General features: G+C 44.2%; 1 protein-coding gene across 6 annotated transcripts in view; it reads right to left on the reverse strand.

The window, feature by feature from the left end:
• The window catches only part of TSPAN12 (tetraspanin 12), a 90,295-nt gene extending 67,044 nt beyond the window's left edge, over window positions 1–23,251 (reverse strand). For 2 of the 6 annotated variants that reach the window (XM_075429155.1, XM_075429150.1), the window contains exons 1-5: window positions 23,113–23,199; window positions 22,574–22,710; window positions 8,730–8,812; window positions 7,952–8,087; window positions 6,547–6,693 (exon numbers count right to left, since the gene is read on the reverse strand). In XM_075429155.1, the coding sequence (XP_075285270.1) occupies window positions 6,547–6,693; window positions 7,952–8,087; window positions 8,730–8,812; window positions 22,574–22,639 (432 nt within the window). In that variant the 5' untranslated portion in view covers window positions 22,640–22,710; window positions 23,113–23,199. Of the gene's footprint in view, window positions 1–6,546; window positions 6,694–7,951; window positions 8,088–8,729; window positions 8,813–22,573; window positions 22,762–23,112 lie in introns of those variants that run through there. The other 4 variants (XM_075429154.1, XM_075429153.1, XM_075429152.1 and 1 more) reach the window with 3 other exon arrangements.
• Window positions 23,252–23,875: the final 624 nt, after the last annotated feature.

The raw sequence follows: 23,875 nt of genomic DNA on the forward strand, positions 1-23,875 counted from the left end.
GAGCCCTTTTCAGCTCTGGAGCCATTTCAGTCTTTTTTACTGCCCTGGGAATCCATGACTTTCAAGCATTTGGAGGGAGGAAGCAGTGTTAACAGCATAACAAGTGGGAATGGGGGAAAACTGGAAAAAATAAGATAAAAGGAACAAGGTTTGCTCCAAAAGCTTTGCATCATGAGGCCAGACATGGTGATACCTAGCAAAACTAATACTCAGGACACGTGTCCCCAGGAGTAGGCAAAGCAGCCACCCCTATCAGGTGAACCTGAAGGTACAGCATGCAGTGAGAAGTGTGTCACAGAAGTCCAGGCAGCATGTTTCATGCTGGAAACATACTGAAACCACAAAATGGCTCCTGTCAACAGATATTTACCTTTTAATTTAGAACTGTACCTTTTTCCAAAAAGATGAGCAAGTAGCTCTTCACTACTGCAGAATCATGCAAAAACGCCCAATTTTAATTGATGGCATCATAACCAGACTGTCGAACCCTGCTGTCGCGAGTCAAAGGCATTTGCCTGAATAGCCCTCAAAGGGCTGGACAGTTTTACTTTGAGCCGCTGGATAACTGTGCCAAATAGTACCGGGCTGCCTCTGCTCTGGCACAGCATGGCTGTGTGTTCAAGGCAGCTGCTAAGTGCCAGGCTGAAAGAAGCAGATCACCACCGACAGCACAGCAAACATGGATTTCAGCCAAGCATTTGCAAGAAGACCTGGACACTCCCACCAGCTCAATTTCTGTCGTGGCCCTCCACCCCAACGCTCTTGCCTCCATGCTGCTCAAACGCACAACTGCTCTCACCTGCTGTTTGCTCAGCAGGCAGCACTCCTCATACCCGAATGCCCCCCAATTACCCATAATGCTATACAACTTGTATCTCTCGCCTGTAAGCACTCTCGCTCCTAGTTTAGAAAATTCAGCACTGCTTCAAAGCACTTGCCTTTGAAAAAGTCTTTTAAATACACGCATGGCGCTCTACATTTATGTTGGAGAAGACAAGGTCTGCCCAGGGAGGTTGTGGAGTCTCCCTCTCTGGAGATATTAAAGATCTGCCTGGACAAGGTCCTGTGCAGCCTGCTGTAGGTGACCCTGCTTCGGCAGGGGTGTTGGACTAGATGACCCACAGAGGTCCCTTCCAACCCCCACCATTCTGTGATTCTGTGAAAACACCCCTCATGCTTAGACAGGCAGAGGGAGAGGTGGGCACTGGACCCTAGGACCGATGGAGTCCACTCTACCCCGCTGGGAGCCCTGCAGAGTGCACTCGCTCCCGCAAAGTCCAGCTTTGCTCTGTGGTGACACTGGGGGCATCACTAACTCCCATCTCAAAAATCTAACATTTTGTTTGAATCTTAAAAACCCTGATCTGAACAGGAAAGCAGCTTACCCTCTATCCCGTTTCAAGGCAAAAAGATGTCTAGTAATGATTAGTACAGGCATCTCCTCAAGCAGTTCACCTTTGAATTGAAAATCAGACATACAGAAAGAAAAAAAAAAAAGCTCTGTATTTATTTTCTTGAGAAAGTTGCTCATATCTGAAACTACTGGAGTATAATAAAAATTGGGGAACTTCAAGTGTATTTTCTTTTACAAGTGGAACACCAACCAAGCAGCACTTCAAAATGTAACCTAAATGTCCAGTCCCTTACTTAAGCACTGACTATCTGAATTTGAGTTTTAGCACAGTACTGGCTTCTCATCAAACCTGTACTACAGGATTATAAACTCACTTTAACCAGTCTTTCAATAAGGAGGGCCAACCTGGCTCGTGAATCTGTTTTCCTCCTGCTCTCACCACATTTGTAAATGAGCTGCTGATAAAAGACACAAAATACGAAAATTAACTCAGACTGTCCTGTCTAATTCTAAACTGTATGGGTTTACACCAAGTATGTTTGTCAGTTGTTTCTTCCCTTCCAACGCTCAGTAGTTAAATAATGAAGAAATACTTCTGGCTGGTAAATAAGAATTCCAGCGCCAAATGTTAGTACAAGGTACTGGAGCAGCTGTGACTGCAGTAAGAGTCCAAATGGATCAGAACAAACATCCTTTATTATTACAGAACAAACAACTTCTGTTATGCATTACTGCAGAAGCACATCCTGCCACACAAAAAAAAAGCCCAAAAAACTAATTATCACTAAACTCTTCTACTAATTCATTCCAACTGTAGCCACAAGTACTGCAGAATAGTTGGTGCTGTGGTACCGTAGAGCAGCTAACAATTCACACAGAGTAAGACTGCCTTCTCTGAAGACAGTAGCAGTTATTGATACCCTGCAACATAGCAGACATCCAAATTTAATCACCTCTATCACCCCTGCTTCCACATGGACTGAAGTGGGTGTATGGGTATAGAAGAATCTGCCCCACGTGGTGACACACTCAGTGGTTCCCAGTCATTTTTCAGATGGACCTCACAGAAACCACTTTCACCAACAGTGCATTTAGCTGGCTGAGAACTACTGACATGAAACAACCACATCCACATTAGGTTCGTCACACATCTCCAGTTTACTTTTTCAACTAAAACATAGTATCATTTCATTTTTTCTCTTTATGAGATATTTGCCTGCTTTTAAAGAAAAGATCAGTTTAGTTGAATAACAGTTTGTCTGCTTGTGTTTCAACTCAATTAACAGACAATTTAGTCTGCCAAGTTCCAATTTATAATCAGGTTCTGCCATAACTGAATTAACAAGCTGTTTGACCACACACCAACAGGGTCTAACGTTTAGCTCTTAGCAATGTTTATTTCTCTGCCAACTTTACAATTTAAAAAAAAAAAAAAAACAGTAAAAGGATTTGCCCTATTGACAATCAAATATTTTGATCAGTTTTCTCCTTTGTGACAACATATGCAGAGAAATTTGAATCCTGTGCTGCTTGAACGCTGTAATTACAGAAAACTCATAAATGTCAGAATTTGCCATGAAAACTCCAGCCAGGAAAATATTTAGATTGGGATTTCCATGAAGCTCTTCTTGTCAAGCAAGAGTTTACTCCTGCTGTCTTAATCAAACACGAACTTAAAAAAAATTCACATATCTTTGAGGTTACTATTCTTAAAGAATATACGGCATGTGTGTTTTGGGTTTGGTTGTTGTTTTTTTTCAGTCAGGCTATGTGCATAACATACTTCAAAAACAATCCAAAATGTATACAGCCTCACAACTGAAGACGCAAAGGATGATTCTGGATTTGAAAAAAAATAAGTTAAAGAATCTTGTCTGTAACAAGCAGTATAAAACCTGGACTCTAGTTTCTCATCCTTGGACTTTTTATACATTCAAGTCAGTGACTTGGAGGAGTCCAGATCTTCCAATTTAGGCTGGCATCCAACCGATTCTACATGAGGACACTGTGGTCACTCATGACACACAACAAAATATTGAAGACACTTATGGTACATATGGGCTCTTTATACCAACCAGCCTTGAAGACTATGCATTCCTGAAGCATTTAAAAATAAATTATCATAGTTTTAAAATGCTGGTTCTAAAAACAATCCGGACTATGCACCTCAGCAGACTGAGGTGTTCTATTTTGTTACTCTTAAGCTGAGTACACATTAGTTCAATTTATATTTATCTCCCATGTGAAGTTGGGAAGGTTTTAAGCATTTAATTGCTAGAAAAATTTCCGAAAAAAAAAAAAAAAAGAAAATAACTATATATTCAGTTGTATTAAAAATATCTAACACCATAATATATATATTTTGTGGTCCTTATGCTTTGTTAGATTTTTCCAGAAATCCAAATCAATTAACAACATTAGCATAGCAATTAGCATGCTGCCAGGAATTTGCATCCAAATCTCTCTGCATGCCATCATTATGGCTGTTCATGTACTTTAAAAAGAAGATTAAAAGCATGATTGAAGAGGTTGCTAATGTTTTACATGAAGGTTCTTTTCTTTTAGTTCATCTGGTTGTACAAAAGCTCATTTTGTTGATCCATCACTTTTCTGATTAGTCTGATGAATGAAGCATTGACTTCTGTCCGCGTACTTCTGTGGTGTAACACAATGGCGTTCATTTAACAATTAATCAAAGACAGTGACATACTTGGGAAGAAGTAGTTTAGTTTTGCTTATCAGTTTGCTTAGCAAGAACAAATTCTCAGGCTCCTGAAAATGAAAAATTGCAACTTAAAGTGACAGAAATGTCTTGTTTTGATTTAGTATAATTTGACTGCCTAAACATACTTTAAAGAATTTATTTCCAGATGGCATTAAACGCTATAAATTATTTCTTCTTTTCACTGGAAGTTTAAATAAACTAAAGGTCAAAACCAGTTTTAACTTTATTTTCTTTTTAATCATGGTTTATACCAAAAACAATACCTTTTTTTTTTCCCAGATACTCTGTAGCATTGGTCTACATCATATAGTTGCTTTACCCTTTTAATTAATTTTAATTCACACTAAAAAATATCACCTCTATAAAATAAAAAACACTTTATGAAAATAATCTTATAACCTCACCATAAAAATTAAGGGCTTGATAAGTTTATGATTATTTTAATACTTTCACTATTTATATGAAACAAAAATATGTACAAAGCCCTTTTAAAGTATGCAAGAAAGATTACTAGATAATTAATTATATGGTATGAAATTACAGTAATCCATTATTTTTATGCAAGTGTTCATAACTAAGTAGTGTGTCTTAGAACTTGTTCCCATTGACTTTAACATTGCAAGATTAAGATCTAGAAACAAAAAATGCATGACTACTATATTCCTATAAAGTATACAGATTGCCCTCTTGCAACTAGGGAACACTTCTGCTGCACATCTTCAGCCGGAAATCTCAAATAAAGCTTAAGTCCAACCCTCTCAAATATAAAAAGACATCTTAATACAAAACCCCACACAGTTTCCTGACTGCTTTAGCTGCAGTTGGAATATTTCCTATCGCAAAAAAGTAAAGGTTTCATAAATCTCAGCCAACTTTTCACTTTTCTTTTTGTAATTTTGTGCAAAATTTGTGAGGTCCAGGTATCATGTACCCACAGAGATCCACAAGAAAAATGCAGCCGTATGCACTTAGGGAGAACCCAACACCCACTGCAGTGAAGAAACAGCAGGAGTCCAACTCTACTTGTATAAGACTCCTGGATATTCTCAAGAGCTGAATGATTTTACCTGTCCACTTTCTCCTACTGCAATTACGGCAGTAAAGTCTGATGCATCTCTTTCACATCCATTGCTCCCACTCTCTCCGGCTTATAACCTGCTTAGAATCCTGCTCATCCTCACGTCTAGGGCAACAAGAAAAACTTCTATAGGTAGATTGCTGATAAAATGAAGGCTAGGGAAAATGTTGGCCCTCTCCAGAAGGAAACAGGAGACCTGGTTACCCAGGATATGAAGAAGGCTGAGGTACTCAATGACTTTTTTGTCTCGGTGCTCCAGCCACACTGCCCATGTCACAGAAGGCAAAGGTAGTGACTGGAAGAATGAAGAGCCGCCCGCTGTAGGAAAAGATCAGGTTCAAGACCATCTAAGGAAACTGAAGGTGCACAAGTCCATGGGACCTGATCAGCTGCAGCCACGGACCCTAAGGGAACTGGCAGATGAAGTTGTTAAGCCACTATCCATAATATTTCAGCAGTCATGGCAGTCCGGTGAAGTTGCTACTGATTGGAAAAGGGGAAACATAAACCCCTATTTTTAAATCGGGAAAAAAAGGAAGACCTAGGGAACTACAGGCCAGTCAGTCTCACCTCTGTGCCTGGCAAGATCATGGAGCAGATCCTTCTAGAAAGTATTCTAATGCACATGGAAAAGAAGGACATGATTGGCGACAGTCAACATGGCTTCACTAAGGGCAAATCGCACCTGACAAATCTGGTCACCTTCTACGGTGGGGCTACAGTTTTGGTGGATTAGGGAAGAGCAACTGACGTCATCTACTTGGATTTGTGCAAAGCATTTGACATCGTCCCACATGACATCCTTGTCTCTAAATTGGAGAGACATGGATTTGACAGATGGACCACTCGGTGGATAAGGAATTGGCTGGATGGTCACACTCAAAGAGTTGCAGTCAACAGCTCGATGTGCAAGTGGAGACCAGTGACGAGTGGTGTTCCTCAGGGGTTGGTATTGGGACTGGTGCTGTTTAACATCTTTGTCAGCGACACGGACAGTAGGATCGAGTGCACACTCAGCAAGTTTGCCGACAACACCAAGCTGTGTGATGCGGTCAACAAGCTGGAGAGAAGGGATGCCACCCAGAGGGACCCTGCCAGGCTTGAGAGGTGGGCTCTTGCAAAATTCATGAAGACCAAACAAGGCCAAATGCAAGGTTCCGCACACGGGCTAGGGCAATCCCAAGCACAAATACAGGCTGGAGGATGAAGGGATTGAAAGCAGCCCTGAGGAGAAGGACTTGGGGATGCTGGCTGATCAGAAGCTCAACGTGGCCTGGCAATGTGCGCTTGCAGCCCAAAAGGCGAACTGTATCCTGGGCTGCATCAAAAGCAGCATGGCCAGCAGGTCAAGCGAGGTGATTCTGCCCCTCTGCTCTGGTGAGACCCTACCTGGAGTCCTGCATCCACCTCTGGAGCCCTCAGCACAGGGAAGACACGGAGCTGCTGGAGCGGGTCCAGAGGAAGGCCACAAAATTGATCAGAGGGCTTGAACACCTCTCCTATGATGAAAGGCTGAGGGAGTTGGGGCTGTTCAGCCTGGAGAAGAGAAGGCTCTGATGAGACCTTATAGCAGCCTTTCAGTACTTTACGAGGACTTGTAAGAAAAATGGGGACACACTATTTAGCAGGGCTTGTTGCAACAGGACAAGGTGCAATGGTTTCAATCTAAAAGTGGGTACATTTAGATTAGATATAAGAAAGCATTTATTTACTATGAGGGCTGTGAGGCACTGGAACACGTTGCCCAGAGAAGCTGTGGATGCCCCCTCCCTAGAAGTGTTCAAGGCCAGGTTGGATGGGGCTTTGAGCAACCTGGTCTAGTGGCAGGTGTCCCTGCCCATGGCAGGGGGGTTGGAACTAGATGATCTTTGAGGTCCTTTCCAACCCAAATCATTCTGAGTCTATGTCAAAAGACAAAACCCAACTCTGCAAAGGGCTACCAGCTGGATTTCTAAGAAGCATGCAGGTACATGGCACTCCTTGATCCCAGTGTTGCCAACGGTCTAAATATTTTTAAACTCTAAACCTTTAAAATTGTGCAAGTTTGTGGGCTTTTTGGTTTGTTTTTTTGGTTGGGGGTTTTTTTGGTGTTTGGTTTGGTTTTTTATTGCGCTCAAACTCACTGACTTCCAGATGAAGAAACAGGTATTTGGCTCATTTGACAGTCAAAGCTTCGTCACAGAACTGTACACAGAGCCTTGAGCAGCAGAGACTACTGCTTTTCAGCTGCTGCGTAGCCTCCAAAGCAAAAAGCTAGGTACTTGGAATTTATTTTTAAACTTGCTTACACCCAAATGCAACTGCAAAATTCCACATCCACATAACAGAAGGCAAAGCTTCTGAATGCACTCAGAATTAACTTTCATCAGCTACAAATGCTGTTACTTTATACACACAATCAACTGTGGGGATAAAGCAAAGTTTAAGTTACTTAGCTATTGCACAGCCAAGAGTCAAAAGGGTAGCATAAGAGTTTATTTCAGAGCACTCAGACTCATGTTCCTATAACTATTAGTACTTAAGAGTTTGAGTTATTTTTCCCTTCAGTAACTCCTCTACTAAATGAAGCGGATTTTTGTGAGACATTGCTTGTCTTTCAGTCATAGCATAATGCAGTCTAGGCAATAAATTATTTCCTACTGTGTGCTTTGCAATTACAATTCCTCACCGATACCATAACTCAACAGAGTAATAAAAAATAATCAGTATTTATCTAGTGCCTGTGGATTAAAACTTTTCTTACAGTGTTGAAGCAAAGCAGAAGTTAGCTGGTTTGGCAAGTTATGAAACGTACCCAGACAAGGAGCAACAGATTTCTTTTCACTGTTCCACAGTAGCCCAGCATTCCAACTATGATGAGGAAACAGCAGACAGCAATCATGACTGGGTGGACCACAGGAAAATAAGTCAAAATGACAGCCTCCTCCACCCTAAAACCAATCAGAACCATAATCAAAAAAAAGCATAATCACACAAAAATGATAAGAAGAAAAATGTATTATAGCCGTTAAAATGAAAACGGTGGATTAGCAGATGTGTTATTTCCAGCACCTTGCAAGTTTCATAGAAATCTCTTTTTCATGATTTTAAAGTCAAATGCTGCATTCGGGTATCAAAAAGTAATGCATCACGCAAAATCTCTTTGGAGCAAAGGCGATCTTCTGTCCTGCACTTGCACAGTATGTAGCACAATGAGGCCCTGTTCCATCCCCAGGGCTCATAAGCACTGCTGTAATAAAACTAACAGCATTCCTAAATCTCTGGACTGAATAAAGTATTCAAAACTAAACAGTAATATAATAGTTACATGTTGGCAAAGGGCCAAAAATTGATCCCTGTCAGAAGAGAAAGCCACAGGAATAAAATAAGATTGAATTCATATCTTTCCCCCTTCTCTAATTTCAATTGATGCCAGAAATGGTTACAAAAATACACCTTTCAACAAACTAATTAGCTCAACTGAAGGCTTCTTAATTCTAGAAATCCTAATTAGGAAACTTGCCGTACAGAATGAATGACACATACCGCAATTAATCATCCACACGGATTAAGAGGTTTAAGGAAAGCTTTACCTTGTTTCTGCGGTCAAAGTGAGAACATTATTCAGGTAGTCTCTCATCCAAGCAGAAACACCTAATACGCTGATGGACATCAACTAAAAGGAAAAGACAAAGTCATTTATCACACGTTTAAAAAATTTCAAGATCATTCATAATTTAAATACAGGATTAATCATCAGTAACATTTTTCATGCATTGATTTATCCGAACAGCACAACAACCCCAAAACTGTACTTCTACTTTCTTAAAGTTGGCTTGTTGTCCAAGTATTTATGGAGCCAATGACAATTATCTTCACTTCCAGTATGGATAATTTACACCTGGAATACCTTCTCTTCCACCCCGTAGAGTGATGCCAATGCTGGCTCAAGCCCCACCACTGCACAACATATCACAGAAACAACAGGGAGGGTTTATGCTGGTAAAATCCGTGACCCTTTCAGGGCTCGCATGTGATATCCACCAGTCTGTATGAAACCATGAATTCATCTTCAGGGACACAGCCAGTGAATAATAATCTGAAGCCATGTACAGGACATAATGGTACTGATACACTGACACACAGGAGAGGAGATTTATCTTGGGGTCAAATTTAGAAGAATACGATTCTCTCATTCAAATAAAGTCACACCATGAACACTATGCTCAGCTTCCTGAACAGTAAAACAACAATAAAACTCACTGCACTTCAATTATAAACCCCAGATCATCAAAGTGTTTGGGTACCTAGCCTACCAGGCACTTGAGAGGCATAAAGCCACCACACTATCACCAGGACTGCTCCTAGAGCAAGTAAATCCCTGATATCAAACCCACCTGGGACTGCCACCACCTCAGTAGACCTGGATTTCTGTCACCTGGCAGCATTGTGCACTCCAGTACACCTGGGCCCTACCAGCAGAAGCTCTGGCCTCTGACTATCTTGAGTAGCCAAACCTGAACGATGCGGTCAGAACATGCCTGCCACAGCATGATGGCACCAGCTCTTCTGCTGCTGTAGCAGAAGTACCGCTAGAGGACAAGGCACTCTTCACGGCACTTGTCCATGTATTTCGCACTGGGTTAAGTAAGTCAGTTTGCCCTTCCTCCTGGAGGAGGGCTCACACAACAGCAGCAGCCATCCCCAACGCTGTGCGTGCTCTCTAGTCCCAAGAGCACCACGTCTCACCCCACATGCACAGGACAGACGGAGCACTGCTTGCTAAACAGAAGGTGAGAGATGCAGCTACAGACTCCTTCAAGCAGAGGAGGGAACCACTAAGCTTTGCTGGAAAACTGAGCTAAGTTAAGGTTACTAACGCCACTGCTTACTTCTCAAGCCATTTCAGGGAATTCAGCTGGTGTATTACACCTAAAGGGGAATTTAGGAATATCAATCTCACATGGGTACCTAAGCCTGAACCTGGCAGACTCAGGACGTCTCAGGGAGACGTAAGCACGCTGGCTCTCCTGAATACTGCTGTTTTCATGTGTTATATAGGTGTATGACAGGAAACCTCAGCTTCTCAAATCAGTGAGACTGCTACTCTTCCCTGTTGCCACCAACAGCTAGCTTCTACACACCTGCGTATTTTCCTGCAGTTGTTATGAAGACAAGTTAACTGGTTCAAACCTAACATGTAAGAAAAGTTGCTCTGTATCCTCAGGGGCTCCTTTGCCTGCAGAACGCCCACAGCAGGCTACTTCTGCCTTTAAAATTTCACGAGAAGTCTCAGCGGCTACCCCACAGCTTCTTCCCGCTTTTCAGAACTGATGCACAAAGTATAGGCACTGCCTTGGTTCTGCGTGGTGCCAGCAAGAGCCCTTGGCACTCGGTATGCTGCAAGCATAGTCCTGAAAGCTAGTGCATGCTACAAGTCTACTATGTACATGCATGTACTTTTTGCTAGTGAAACAGTAGGAGTAAAGAGCGTTTTCTGCTGTGTTCAGTTGATAATGCAGGAAGCTGCAGGAGAAAGAGAAGATGACTAGAACCTCCTCCTGACTGAACTCCTCAACAACAGCTACGTCCTTGGAGGAAAGCATCAGGCAAATATACTACATAAGCAATAAAAGACATGTTTCTAACACAAAGAGAGGTAAAGAACACTACAAGCAGATAGCCTCCCTTCTTACACTCAAAAAGCAACAGCAAACATTTTCAGCCCTCCACATCTCCCTGCAAGGCCTGCTGATACACACAGAGAATGCATTAGCTCACACTTCCACTCTGTTTATAGTAAAATACTTAAGACAAATTTGGTTACTTTGCTTTATAGCAGTGATGGCTCGGGAGCGAGAAGTCCATCAAAACCACACTCCTCAGCACCTTTTAATAAGAGCCAGATGGTCCTGCTACAAAAACTGTACCAGAAACATTCTCACTTGCTAAATAATATTCTTCCTCCCACACCAGGCTGGTGGACTGTCTACTTCCCGCTCTGCATTAGAACTTGCAGGTTACACTCATTTTCTTTCAGCCCTTGGTATGCAGCAATACATTCCTGTAAAACAAGGAGAGGAGGTGGATTCCTTGGAAGAAGGTAAGAGATTGCTTCTTCAGCAGAGGAAAGATTTGGCAGGCAAAAGAGCCATCACAAGGATATTGAAGCCTGCAGGTTATTTGGAGACAACAGGGAGATCAAACAGCTAAAAGGCAGAGGGGGCAGAAAGTACTTCCTAGAGAGCAAAAGGCATAAGCAGAGTCCGGCCACTGAGAGAATCATTCAGTTTGCCAGAAGAAATGACTTGCCTACAAAGGCAAATCAGGAAGAAGCAGAACTTTTATTTCTGCTCCCTCTGCCTAAGCTGAGTTTTCTCTACCTAATTATGTATTTTTTCCCACATAAAATCAGTTACAGGAAAGTCTAGGCAGGTACTTCTCCAAGCTGTGGCCAACCCACGGCCACATGACTGCTACACAAACGCTTTATAACTGTATGATGGAACATGACTCCATTTTCATTTACCACGAACAGCAACTGGAAGAAAAGGACTGCTTCCCTTCCACTAGGAAACATAACCTTCACCAATAATGTAATTACATGAACGCTATTTCAGTTCATAAGAACAAGCTCTCTATGACAGGTCTCTCACTTCATTCAAAAAGCTTTTAGCCATTTAGGTCCCCCTGGCTGTTCTGCTTCAGTGTAAATAGCTAACAGCCAATTACTACCGCTTCTTGCTGGACGTAAATTACATGCAAGAAAATTCCCCCTGTAACCTCTATGAAAGTCAGGCTACGGCTCACCCACTCACCTACCCTATGCCTTGTACAATCTCACCACCATTAACTTCTTCAGGTGTTACTGACTTCTGCTATGCTTACGATGCATGTACGGTATCAACACAAGCACTAGCTCAGTATTACTCTAAAAATGTACACACACAATGCCCTGCCTCGCTGCTACACAGATGTTACACACAGATTACATGTGCAACTGCCTGCTGCCAGCCAAACTCCTTGGGAGGCACCTTTGGCACCTTATTTTGAATGAAGTCCAAAGTGAATTATTACTCCGAATAACCTGAAAGCCAGGGTGCTGTGACACACTGGAATCACATCCTTGAAAGTCAGTAACACTGTCAAACTGGGGCAGCATAAAGACATGGCTTAGAAAGAGAATAGCCAAATACTCTTGCAGCTCCTCTTGAGAAGAGAGGCCCATGGAAGAGCAAACAGTGATAACTCAAAAAAGCAATTCAGCAATAGGCTGATTACAAAAGGTATGTTTTATGGCAGACAACCCGGCAAGTGGTTGGTAGCTCTTGTGCTAGCAAAGAGAAGTGCTGACCAAAAGTGAGCCTCTGGGCAGGAACGCTGTGCGGGACGAAAGATGTGTTTGCAACACCAGGCTGCCTTGCGCAATAATGACTGATGTTTAGTTTAGTGCCAAAAGCTTATCAAGCACTAACTCTCACCCATCAATTGACTTGCTCACCTGCTCCATAGCCAGAGGGGAATCACAAGAAAAACATGACACACGCCCGACCTCCACAGCCTCCTGCTTATGACCCAAAACACCTGTGTGCTGCCCTGTAAAAGCACTAAGCAGCCTCAAGCGCCAGCTGACACCAAGGAGGCTCCAGGCACCCATCACTTCAACCCACCTACAGCAGAGGCAGATCTTCAGCCAGCAGCACAGGAATTACACCAACACCAGCAGCACAACTCAGCCCATGGGCTCAGTAGGCAGCAACAGCAACAACCTCACCCCAAACCTTGCTATGCATCAAAACCTACCAGCAAAGAGCAGCAGTCCTGCAATTCACTGCCATGCGATTTTCGGGGAGCTGTGGGCAGGGGCAAGATCCTGATTATAGTTTCTGGTGGTTCATTTGGATGGAAAAAAGATGGCCTTAAAAAAATGGCAGCTCCTACTTCAGCCACTGTTTTGCAATTAATTTAGATGTAAAATATGGTTAGAAATCTGTATCAAGCAATCAGACAAAAGGACACAAGTTTATGAGAAATAAAACTACTAAGATAATTCTCATCACATTAGCAGTTACATCATTTCACTGAAAAGTTTTCATCCAAGCTTCTCTGATGACAGCCAGTTTGCTGTGCTGTAAACATAATATGATAGTAGGCAGTAAAACATGTTTATTTGTTGCAGCTGGCTGCACAAGTCACTATGGGTTTCATTCTGAACCATCACAGTATGTTATATAGCCATCAACACAACACTGAAGGGTTTACAGAACTGCCTGCTGTCATACTCTATTTTAAATACATTTTCACCCTGATTAAACAAAGGTAATAAATTATATTTTTATACACAAGCAATATGCAGATCACACAATAACATATTAAAATTCCAAACTAATTTATAGCATAAAGTCTTTAAAGCTATTAGAGTTTTCTCAGAAAACTGAATTACAATATCCAAAAATGGACTCAAACTATTAGGAGCAGTCACTTCCTAGCACAGTTTAAATTGTCTTTGGAACTCTTTCACATAAACTACCCTTCGAAATTAAAAAATAAAATAATCTTTTATTCACTAAGTATATATTTTAAGCCCTTACTGTGACAGTACTACTCACAATGTCTTTGAGGCCATACCTAAACTGAAAAATAAATCTGCATTTTCAATTAATAAATGAACATGAATTTCTGTCTTTGAGGGAGCAAGACCAATTGCTGTAGCTATTTACACACCTGTTTTCATTCTCTTGTTACTTTTTTTGTTCAAATGCTTTAACATCCTTAACAAAAGTTGCCTTGCTCATATTTGAGAGAAGGCTGGGCTTTTTTCATTATTAAAGGGGAAGAAAGATTTACAGTAACTTCCACATTAAAAATCACACACTTTTCTCTTTATTCAAACAGATGGGATAAACAACTTCAGGCCACCCTACGGTACCTGTACAAAATGCTGACTAGCAGCACTACAGAGCAACTCAGAGCTTTGCAGAAGGTTTCCAGCTCCAAGGAAATTACTTCCAAGATATGACACCATTCATCAGAATATGTCCTTCAGTTATAGTAAAGAAATAAATCTTGAGAAATTTTTCCAGTTAAAATTGATTTGGGTAACCCGAGTTATGACTTACCAAAGGCGGGGGGGGAGGGGGGTTAAGTGGGGGGTGGTGGTAGGTGTAGAAATCACTACAAGGTCATGAACAGAGCATGTTGCAATGCTCTCACAGGATTTTCACCACTGGGTTCAATATTCAGATCACTGAACAAACACAGATGACTCAGATCCCTGGACAAACAGATGACTACGTTTTTTTTGGGAGGGAGGGAGGGAGGGGTGTAATGGCAGTGGAGAGCAGGACACGAGGTCTTGTTTTTCTGTATTACCTGGCAAAAACATTTAAATTCTTACAGAAAATAGAGTGACCTATTAAAAAGGAAATTCCCCAGTTCCCCACTTAATGCACCTTTTATTCTACGGACATGACAACATTTAGTTTTAGCTAAGGTTCCAACACAGGGTTATGCCTTGGTCCCCTCCCACTTACAAACAGCTGAAGCATGTACTTATTTGCACTTTGAATCTGAGTTTGCTTGCACAGCTGCAACAGTGAGCTAACAACCTGCTCCGCGTTTGGCACGGGCTGGAACGTGCATACTTTGCAATAAGGCAACTGCCAGCACAGTGACAGGCTGCTAACAGGTCACCCTCCCGGGGGAAACAAGCAAGTTTTCCAGCAGTTGGCTGTGCAAGGTTCCTACAGCAGCACAGCATAAAGAACAAGAGCCCAGATATGCAAACCAGTTGAGACAGAGTTAGTCTATCAGCTGGTTCTTCTGAGTGTCAGACTCACGCAAGCGTGGCTGTGTAGCATAATGGTATATTAAAAGCAAAGAGGGATAAGAAAGTGCATGTATTTCTGCATCCATTCTGTGACAACCTAGTAGTTGCAATTCTTGTTAGGACACGATTTCTGCCACTTTTCCCTCGAAATTAAGCATCTCGCTGTCAAGAGACCTTTTGCCTTTGGGGAAGCAGAGGCATATGCTGCTGATCATGGCTAACGTGCAGTCATGTGCAGAGCTCGTGTCCAGATCCTCATCACATGCCACATACCACTGTCAAGATGATACGCCTTCACTTCTACACAATATACTTTTAATTTTGTTTCTCTAAGAGCTTGTTGTTGTTTACAGGCAGCAGTCAACCTCACAGATGGCAGGTAAATTATTTTTAAACCCAGGGTGTGTAACTGGAAGACTGATATGAGAAAAGGGTATGATTTCCTATGATGCACAGGACCTACATACCAGCTGGTTGTGGGTACACCACTTGACTTCCCTGTTTTACACACGAATACCCATGAGCACATGAAGATTACTAAAATAAGGCTACATTTTTAATTAAATCACACATTCCTATAAAACCGCACAAAATTAAATTGTCCCCTATGCCTTGGGAAACAGCTACAAGAGATTAAAAAAATTGGTATTACTCCTATGAACCTTGCCTAATGTCTACCATGGACTCTTGAGATGATGGAAAATCTTCAAGGTACAGAAGCACTGCCTGAGGATTCATAATTGGGTAATTATCTTCTACTGAAAGAGATGCAAATCTAAAGAAAAAAATGCAAGCACCTACAGGCCAGATGGACCTTCCCAGTTCTGCTGGAGATCATGGTTTACTGGTACAAGCAGTTCCCCTTGAGCTACTGGCTCAAATCCAGTTAGCACAGGTTTGTGCCTTCATCCTCAACGCAGATGCAGTGAGCTTTACACAGTTAATTGTGAGGATTACCCAAAAAATGTCTGTGGTTTCACTGATTTCTGAATGCAAATTAAGCAGCATATTAGTGTCATTTATAACATTAGGGTGGGGGTTTTTTTTATCCTTTCCATCATCACATCAAGCCACTCTCTTTTTCAGGACTGTTTTGCCGAGACTCGTCTACGAATTCGCTGCTGACATGCCACGCAGGGTGAATCGTGTCACCTAGGAAGACATACATGGGATAGTGCTCTACAGAAGTGAACACAAAGTTGACTTATGGTTGAACTCTGCTTTGTCAGGACATGGTCTGGTAATGTAATGATGTTACGCAAATAATGCAGCCTGAAGACACCAAAAAGTAAAAGATTTCTCAAAGACCAGAATTAAAAGTATTTCTAGTCCTTTAAAACCCCTCCTACAGCTTGCTCTGCTGAACACATTCCTTTAAAAGACACTATATTCCCACAGAAGCTGGAGTTATTCTTGCATGGCTTCTAGGTATTTTCTTTATACAAGAATGCTAAGAAAATCAGGTTTCAATTATGCATGTCTACACTGCAGTCTCTAAAATCAGAGTATATTAGCCTAGAATGAACCCCATGGTTACACTGTTATAGGTACCCAGCCAGGCAGCATTCATTTCAATGGATATTATTAGTCACTTAAATTCCTTAAAAACTTGACTCTAACCCTATTTGTTCCAAGTGTCTACAAATCCCACTGATGTGAGTGGAAGTTGGAAAGCCAGCAGAAACACAACCTCTACGCAGAATCTGGTTCCAGCAAAGGGAGGATAGACTGATTTCTTTCTCATGTCACAGTAGATTTGAAAAATTAAGCAAAAAATTACAAGATTTATCACAAACATCTGAGGTTGGAAAAAGAAGGAAACACAATACCACTGCTTCCAACCACCCTTAGTGCTTCCTTTCACAACACTAATACTCCCTTGCTCTAAACTCTCAGGTGGTACACACAGCCAAAGCTAGCGGATTTCAATGTGCAAAGTATTTAAAAGGAAAACTAACTGGAAGCTTGCTCCCCTTTTCAATGTCATTTTTTTGTTTACAAGCACAAATTGAAGATGGATACAAAACAGTTTCTACTACCTGCCAGGAGGGTTTATGGGATACAACCACACAGTCTAAATTAAGACGGTACTGCTATGCAAGTAAAGGAAAACTTAGGCACTGCTCAACAGAAACAGCATATCCCCAGGCAGAAAAACCTTCACAATGTGAAGGATGTGGCAACGTCGCTGGCTTGGCTCAAATATCCAGTGACACTATTAATCATCGCTTAAGAGATCCTTACCACCTATGACACAGTCATCTGCAACTTACAACCTTGATTTGCCCAAGCCACTACAGCACAGTCACCCTCAATTACAAGCAACACAACAGCAGCTGCTCCTTCCTTCCGCCCCACACACTCACCAGAAAAAGACAAAAAAAAGAAAAATAAAAGACAGCTGGCAGTTTTCTCAAGACAGAAAGCCTATACAGACTTTTTTTCCTTCATGTTAGCTTTTTTTTTGTTAAAAAAAAAGGCAAAATAAAGGTAAAATTGACAAAAATTGTGTTGCCTTTGCTTATATCTACTGTCACAACCCCTAGGGGCCACTGCCCTTGGATAACCTCCTGTGTTCTGCCTGTGCCATTGTTACGGGCTGGACATGTTCTGCAACTGAAGGTCTCCCTAGCATAAATGTTTGCAAAGGTGGTTTAATTGGAAAAGAGACAACAGCAAAGCACAGAAGAACAATGGCAACACAGCAAAATGTGGTGAGGAGGATTTCTGTGAGGACAAGTTATACAGCACTCCAAACGAATGCAGATGCTCATGTTACATCCATGACCACTACCGCATTGGAACAGTGTCAGCAGCTTGCTGCTACAGAAAAGCCCCACTGTAAGAAAAGACCCTGTAGTTTCATAAACCGCACAAAATACGTTTGCAGAGCTAACAAAACAAAATTTTTCCAAGTCCTGACACATGCTATCTAGAGACAATAAAGACCAGTACTGCCACTAAGAACAGAAAATTAGGAAGCTGCAGAAGCATGTCTTCTCTCAAGCACCACTAAGATAATCTGCTTAGTTAAGCACTAAGTCTTCACCACAAAACACAAAATCATGCATTTTTGGAGATCCTCTCTTATTATTAGGCTGTCCAGAATGTAATATGCTGCGAATAGCAGTGTTACAAAGTGTAAGATGAGAAATCTGCAGAAATCTCAGTCTCTTAAGTTACTTCAAGAAGAGACGCTCATGTATACACGAGGATGACAGAAGAATGAAACCAAATGTTAACTGCAGGATTTAGTCTGAAGGATATTGCTTGTCCAGGGCACTGTCAAAAAAACCGTTATGAAATTAGAAGACCAAGGAGGTCCTAAAACTGCAACTCCCATTGCTTTGAAAGAGACATCTTGCAGTCAGATGCATGATTCAACTGACCTTGGAAACCGCTTCCAGAAGGGTATCATCAGGTCTATTACCACAGTCAGTCACTTAATCAACAACAGTTAGAGCACTGACAACAGATTTATTCCCACCTCAGAAGAAAACACCTTTCAAGATCTGCTGCAAGGTGCAGCTCCAGAAGTACCGATCCATTCACAAAACCAGTGTTTTTCTGGAGCAGTAAAGACAGTACATTTATTGGTCCATTATGAAAACAGGATGAACCACTACAACAGAGCCCTGGGCTTCCAGTTGATTGCTTATGAATTATTCACAGCTAAGCAGCCTTCAGGCCAAAAATGACAAAAAGCATAACAAACAACACTGCCTGCCTCCCTCTCACACACACAGGTACATCGCCCTATCTACCATTCCACATCACAGCTCACCAGCTGAGCCGAGTGAAAAAATTTCTTTCTTTCCAAATAGACAGCACGCAGCTGTACGCTTACTAGCAATGCTCTGGAGGAGCTACAAGGATGGCAGCAGAGTGACTGATAAAGTTCTCTTACTCCTCTGCTTCTGTAGGCTCCGACAGCAACCGAATTATGAAGATACCAGTGTGCTGCAGCAACCATCCGCATCTTAAAGTGTTTTAGCAAGACTGATGGTCAGATTAGCCAGTTCTGTTACACGTAACATCTTCTTAAGGAGCTTCACAGGCACTAGTCTGCCCTCACCAGGCTGCCAGTGGCAAATGCTGGAGTCCCATCATACACACACTGGGACAGCTGCACATGTGCCACGCTTGAAGATTACTTTAGATGTTCCTTCCCAAGAGGCTGACAATCAGGTTGTACCAGATTGTGACTACCGGCTCTTGCACAGTTTTTGTCAGGCCTCCAAAAGCTTCAAGCCCCCAGCTTGGAGAAGAAAGCAATCCTTTTTGCACAGCGTGTGGTTAGACCGACAGCTGGACACGACCACAGTAAAACAAGCAGAGAATGTCACCCTATTCCAGCCAGGACCCTCAATCAAACCATGATTTTAAAATGTCAACACACCCTGTTTGCACATCTTCACTGGTTTCAGCCAAACACTGATAACTTACACAGCAACTGGGCATGTTATCAACTGGCTTGAAGACGTCTGGAGGCAACGGCCCTTGGGAGGGAGGGAGGCAGGGAGGAAGGCAGGCAGGCAGGGAAAGCATTAAACCCTCCAAGATCGGGCTTGAAGAGAACCCCACATTACGTGTCCCAAATCGAGATGTCTGTACAGGGCCTGGAATCGCGCATGGCTCTCATCTTTACCCACTGGGATAGATCCTGCTGTGCTCAGGACGCAGGAGGAACACGGCTGCACATTTTCAAGGGGCTGACATACTCTAAACTTCCTGACATCCAGCCCATAACCTGGGCTGGTATTTATCACAGTAAGCACTAACATAAGCAACAGGCAAGCTAAGGCTTTCCAAACAGAATGAAGAGCAGTGGCAAAGAGAAATCTTGGCCCCCATCCCCACGCCAGTGGGTACGCACCTGCTTCCAGGGGAACTTTTCACAAGAAAACTGGCCCATGGGTCATGCTCTGGTACTCAGAAAAGGCAGTGGCAAAACTCCCACTGAGCCCTACGGGAGAAAATTCAAGCTCTGACAGAGGAGGAGTTACGGCAGATTTCACTACAACAAGCAGCTTGTAGTAGATTTGTATTCAGCTGTTAAATACATGTCTGAACAGGACCAGATAGGAAGCAGAAAGAGGTTTCTACACACATGTTCCTCCAAAGTCGTCTGATGTAACTGCAATACATTTAACTGCCCATCCACCACGCATCCTATTTCTTACCACACAATTCTGGCAGATTCAGGAGGTTTTGCTTATTTGTTTATTTACTTGAACGAAACCATTGCATTCATCTGCTTTGTAAAATGCAGAGAACTCCAAACAGACTGGCCAATTTGTCATTTGAGCTCCAACACCTGTAATTTTATATATACATTATGGAAGAACACTTTAATCCTTTCCAACATCTGTGGTGCGAGTCATCTGCTATACTGGCATTTATTATTTAATTACATGTTCACACGCTTCACCACTATATAGATTTCACTTAGCTGCCTGAGTGTAATTTCCAGTGTCCTGGCCTCAGCTAGGAAGATTAATTGCAGACATTTTTCATATTTTGGAGACAAGCAAGAGAAGTTATCATTTTCTTCTCTAGGACTTGCCATACCACAACCGACACAAAAGATCCTTCTTCCTATATGACGGGGGTTTTGGGGGGGGGAAATCACACTTTATAGTTAAGGGTGATCTGAGACATCCTTATTTAAAGGGCAAAAAAAATCTAAAGAATAAGAAATTACTTCTAGCCGTGAATGCTTTAAACCAAATCTAAACACGAATTAAGAATGGATAAAGCTAACAGCAGCACCGCATTATAGATGCAGTTAGTGCTGTTCTACTGCCAAGCTCAGAAGTGCTGTGTAGCTCCATGCCTGAGGTCCACAACAGAAAAACAGACGAACAAAACAATGAAAAACAGGAAGGAGCAACCTGACATGGAAAAGAACTTCAAATTTGAGCATAGAGGGCAGACACATTTAAATCTTCAAGGTGAGACCTTGATCTCCCCAGAGAGGAACTGCAACACAAGACACCAGTCCCCTCCAAAGATAAGGGCAGGCTTTCCTACAAAAAGAAAGGATCTCAGGACTGAGAAATGAAGCACTCAGCTCCAGCATCAAGGCCTCCATCACCACACAGCAGATCGACTGCCACAGCTTGAGGGTAAAACCCTGGGTACCACCCAAATGGCTGCTTCAACTATAAAAAGCTGTCGCTGAATAATAAATCTGATGGGACACAGAAGACAACGAGCATGGAGGGCAAGGGAAAAGAGCAGAGTAAGCTTAGAGGGGACAAAGACAGCAGCAAGTTAAGGTGTGACTGGGAACTGATGAGGACAGCTCAAGGCAGGAATCATGGAAACCACAGGAAAGCAGCTAACAGGCAAATGGCAGGACAGGACGTTTTCAACCATGCGGATGTCCATTCACTCAACTCTAACAGCACACGCGTAAAAATCCAAAGTTGAACTCGGGTCAGCTGAACCCAGGCAACCTTCATCTTAAAAGAAAAGCCAGGTTTTTAGATTTTGTACAGTATCCAATGAAAACCATGTATGATGTGAGAAACAATTACACATCCTTTTTTAAAAGAAGAAAGATTTCCTCATCTCCTTTTAAAGGGCTTTATTCCTACATGCACTACAGAAAGAACTTCTTTTTCACCTCTTTTAAACACAATATACAAAGCTACATACTTTCAACAGATATTCAGATCACTTACGTTATACAAAAAGTACCATTCTGTATCAAATGCTGTTTAACAGTTTTCTCTCTCATTCATATTCTGATCTCCACTTAATTTTCAGTAATCATGGGACTTCAACTCAATTCTATTATAAATTAAGCTCAGTCCCAGCCCATATATTATCCCTGCATCATTCAAGCCTACAGCACCTCAGGAGTCGGTGGTCGTGAACAACTGTGGAATGTCACATCTTTTGCCCTTTCATTCTCTCACACTTATCCAGCATAAATCTCAACTATTCAGGTGAAACAGATTTCATTTGGCGTGAGCGAGCGAGGACTGTGAGCAATCTCTGTCACGCTGTTTGTCCAGAGCTGTGAAAGTTTAGGAGCCAAGTGCTGATCACACCCACTTACGCTGGAGAGCGAGAAACCCTGCTGCTATAAATACAACTTTGACTGAAATGCTGAGAACAGAAAGAAAGAACTCACGCCAGGCTTTGCCTGCCAGTTAGCATCTGGCCACTAAAAGCACAAAAAAGACTCCGGGCCAGGCCCCGGCCGAGCAGCTGACCGCTCAGACAGCCTGCGAGAGAGCTCGCAGGTCAGCTCAGGGATGCTCCGAAACTCATCCAGCCAGGAAGCCACAGCACCCATCAGCATTTCCCTCTCTCCGTATTACAGGCGCACACATTCACACGTGTATTTATAACACGAGGTTAACACCAAATCTAATTTTACTTCCAGCTGGTTTCCGAAGGCGTTTTTCTGAGGGATCAGCATTCCCTGACGGGAGCGGCCTGGCACGGGGCTCCCACCGAGGCGGGGGCAGCCTGCACCCCTCGGCCAAGCACGGGGAGCCGGCGGCTGGAGGCGGCGGTGCCCGCCGCGGCCCCGGCACCTGCTCGGGGTGGGGGGGAAGGGGAGGGATGCCCGCCCCGCGTCGCTCCACTCACCCAGAAGAGGAGGTTGAGGGCGTAGAGCAGGCAGCGCAGGCACTTCACCGAGTCCTCCCTGGCCATGGCGAGCCCCCGCGGGAGACAGCCCCATCCTCTCACCACATCCTCCCTCCCGAGACCGGGCTGCCAGCGCCCTACAGGGGAACAGGCGGAGAGGGGCCGGGCGAGTCCCCCTTCTGCCGAGCAACCGGCGCGCAGGTGGAGGCGGCGGAGCCGCGCCGCAGGTCGGCCCCGGAGCGGCCGCGCCCGGGCGGGAGCGGCCGAGCCCCGCGGCGACCCCCGCAGCGTCCAGCGGCCGCCCAACCCCGGCAGCCTCTCCTCGCCTCCCGCCCCGCCCGCAGATACCGACGAGCGGGTTTTTGTTTTAATAAGGACAGTAAAACCGTGGAAAGGGCAGAAGCCGCGGGCCGCGCCGGGCGCGGAGCGGGACTGAGGGCAGCGGGGGCGCTCTCCCCGCCCCGGAGGGACGCGCTGCCCCGGGGCGGGCGGCCGGGGGACAGCGGCCGCTCCACCGCCTGGGCGCCCGCCTCACTCACCCGCTCCGGCGAGGGCTCATCGGGACGGGGCGAGGCGGCGCAGCGCGGAGCCGCGGCGCCCATGCCCGGGCGGTGGCTCCGGCGGGGCGCTGAGGGGAAGTTCCCGGCCACTGCCCCCGGCCCCCCCACCCGCGGCGCTCCGCCGAGCCCGCGGCGGCCAGCTGCACCGACCGCGCCGCGCATGCGCCGGCCGCCGGCTCCCGCGGCCCGGCGGGTCCTAGCGCCGCCGCCGCGCTGCCCGCCCCGTCCGGGCGCCGCGGGGTGAGGGAGGCCGGGCGCGGCCGAGGGACGGGAGCTGGGAAGCCGCTGTGCCCCTGACGCCCGCCGGCTGTGGAAGCGGACCCGCGGGGAGCGGGAGTGGCAGCTCGGGGCATGCCCGAGTCTCACTGGGAGAGGCCGCGGGTTTCCTTCGGGGGAGCCGCGCCCGTCTGGGTGGCTGCGACACGTTCCCCGCTGACCAGCGGCCCCGCTCGGACCCCCGTCATGGAGGGGCCTGGGGCTCGGCTGATTTTTCCCTTCAGGGGAGACGTCAAGCCGTGGGCTGAAGACAGGCAGAAACACAGGACGGCCCCGTACGGTGCGTAGCACTCGGAGATGCCACATTGAAGCTGACAAAGTCACCCTGTCTCTGAAACCCGTTAGAGCGCGTCTGGTGCTCGGGGTGGTAAATCCCTGCCGACATCCGTTGCTCCAGCGTAGAGATCTCTTCATATTTTGAAAGGAAAATTTATAGTTCAAAATGTCGGGTTGGATGCAGATTAGC

This window comes from Opisthocomus hoazin, chromosome 8, assembly GCF_030867145.1.
Source record: "Opisthocomus hoazin isolate bOpiHoa1 chromosome 8, bOpiHoa1.hap1, whole genome shotgun sequence".
NCBI classification, from domain to species: Eukaryota; Metazoa; Chordata; class Aves; order Opisthocomiformes; family Opisthocomidae; genus Opisthocomus; species Opisthocomus hoazin.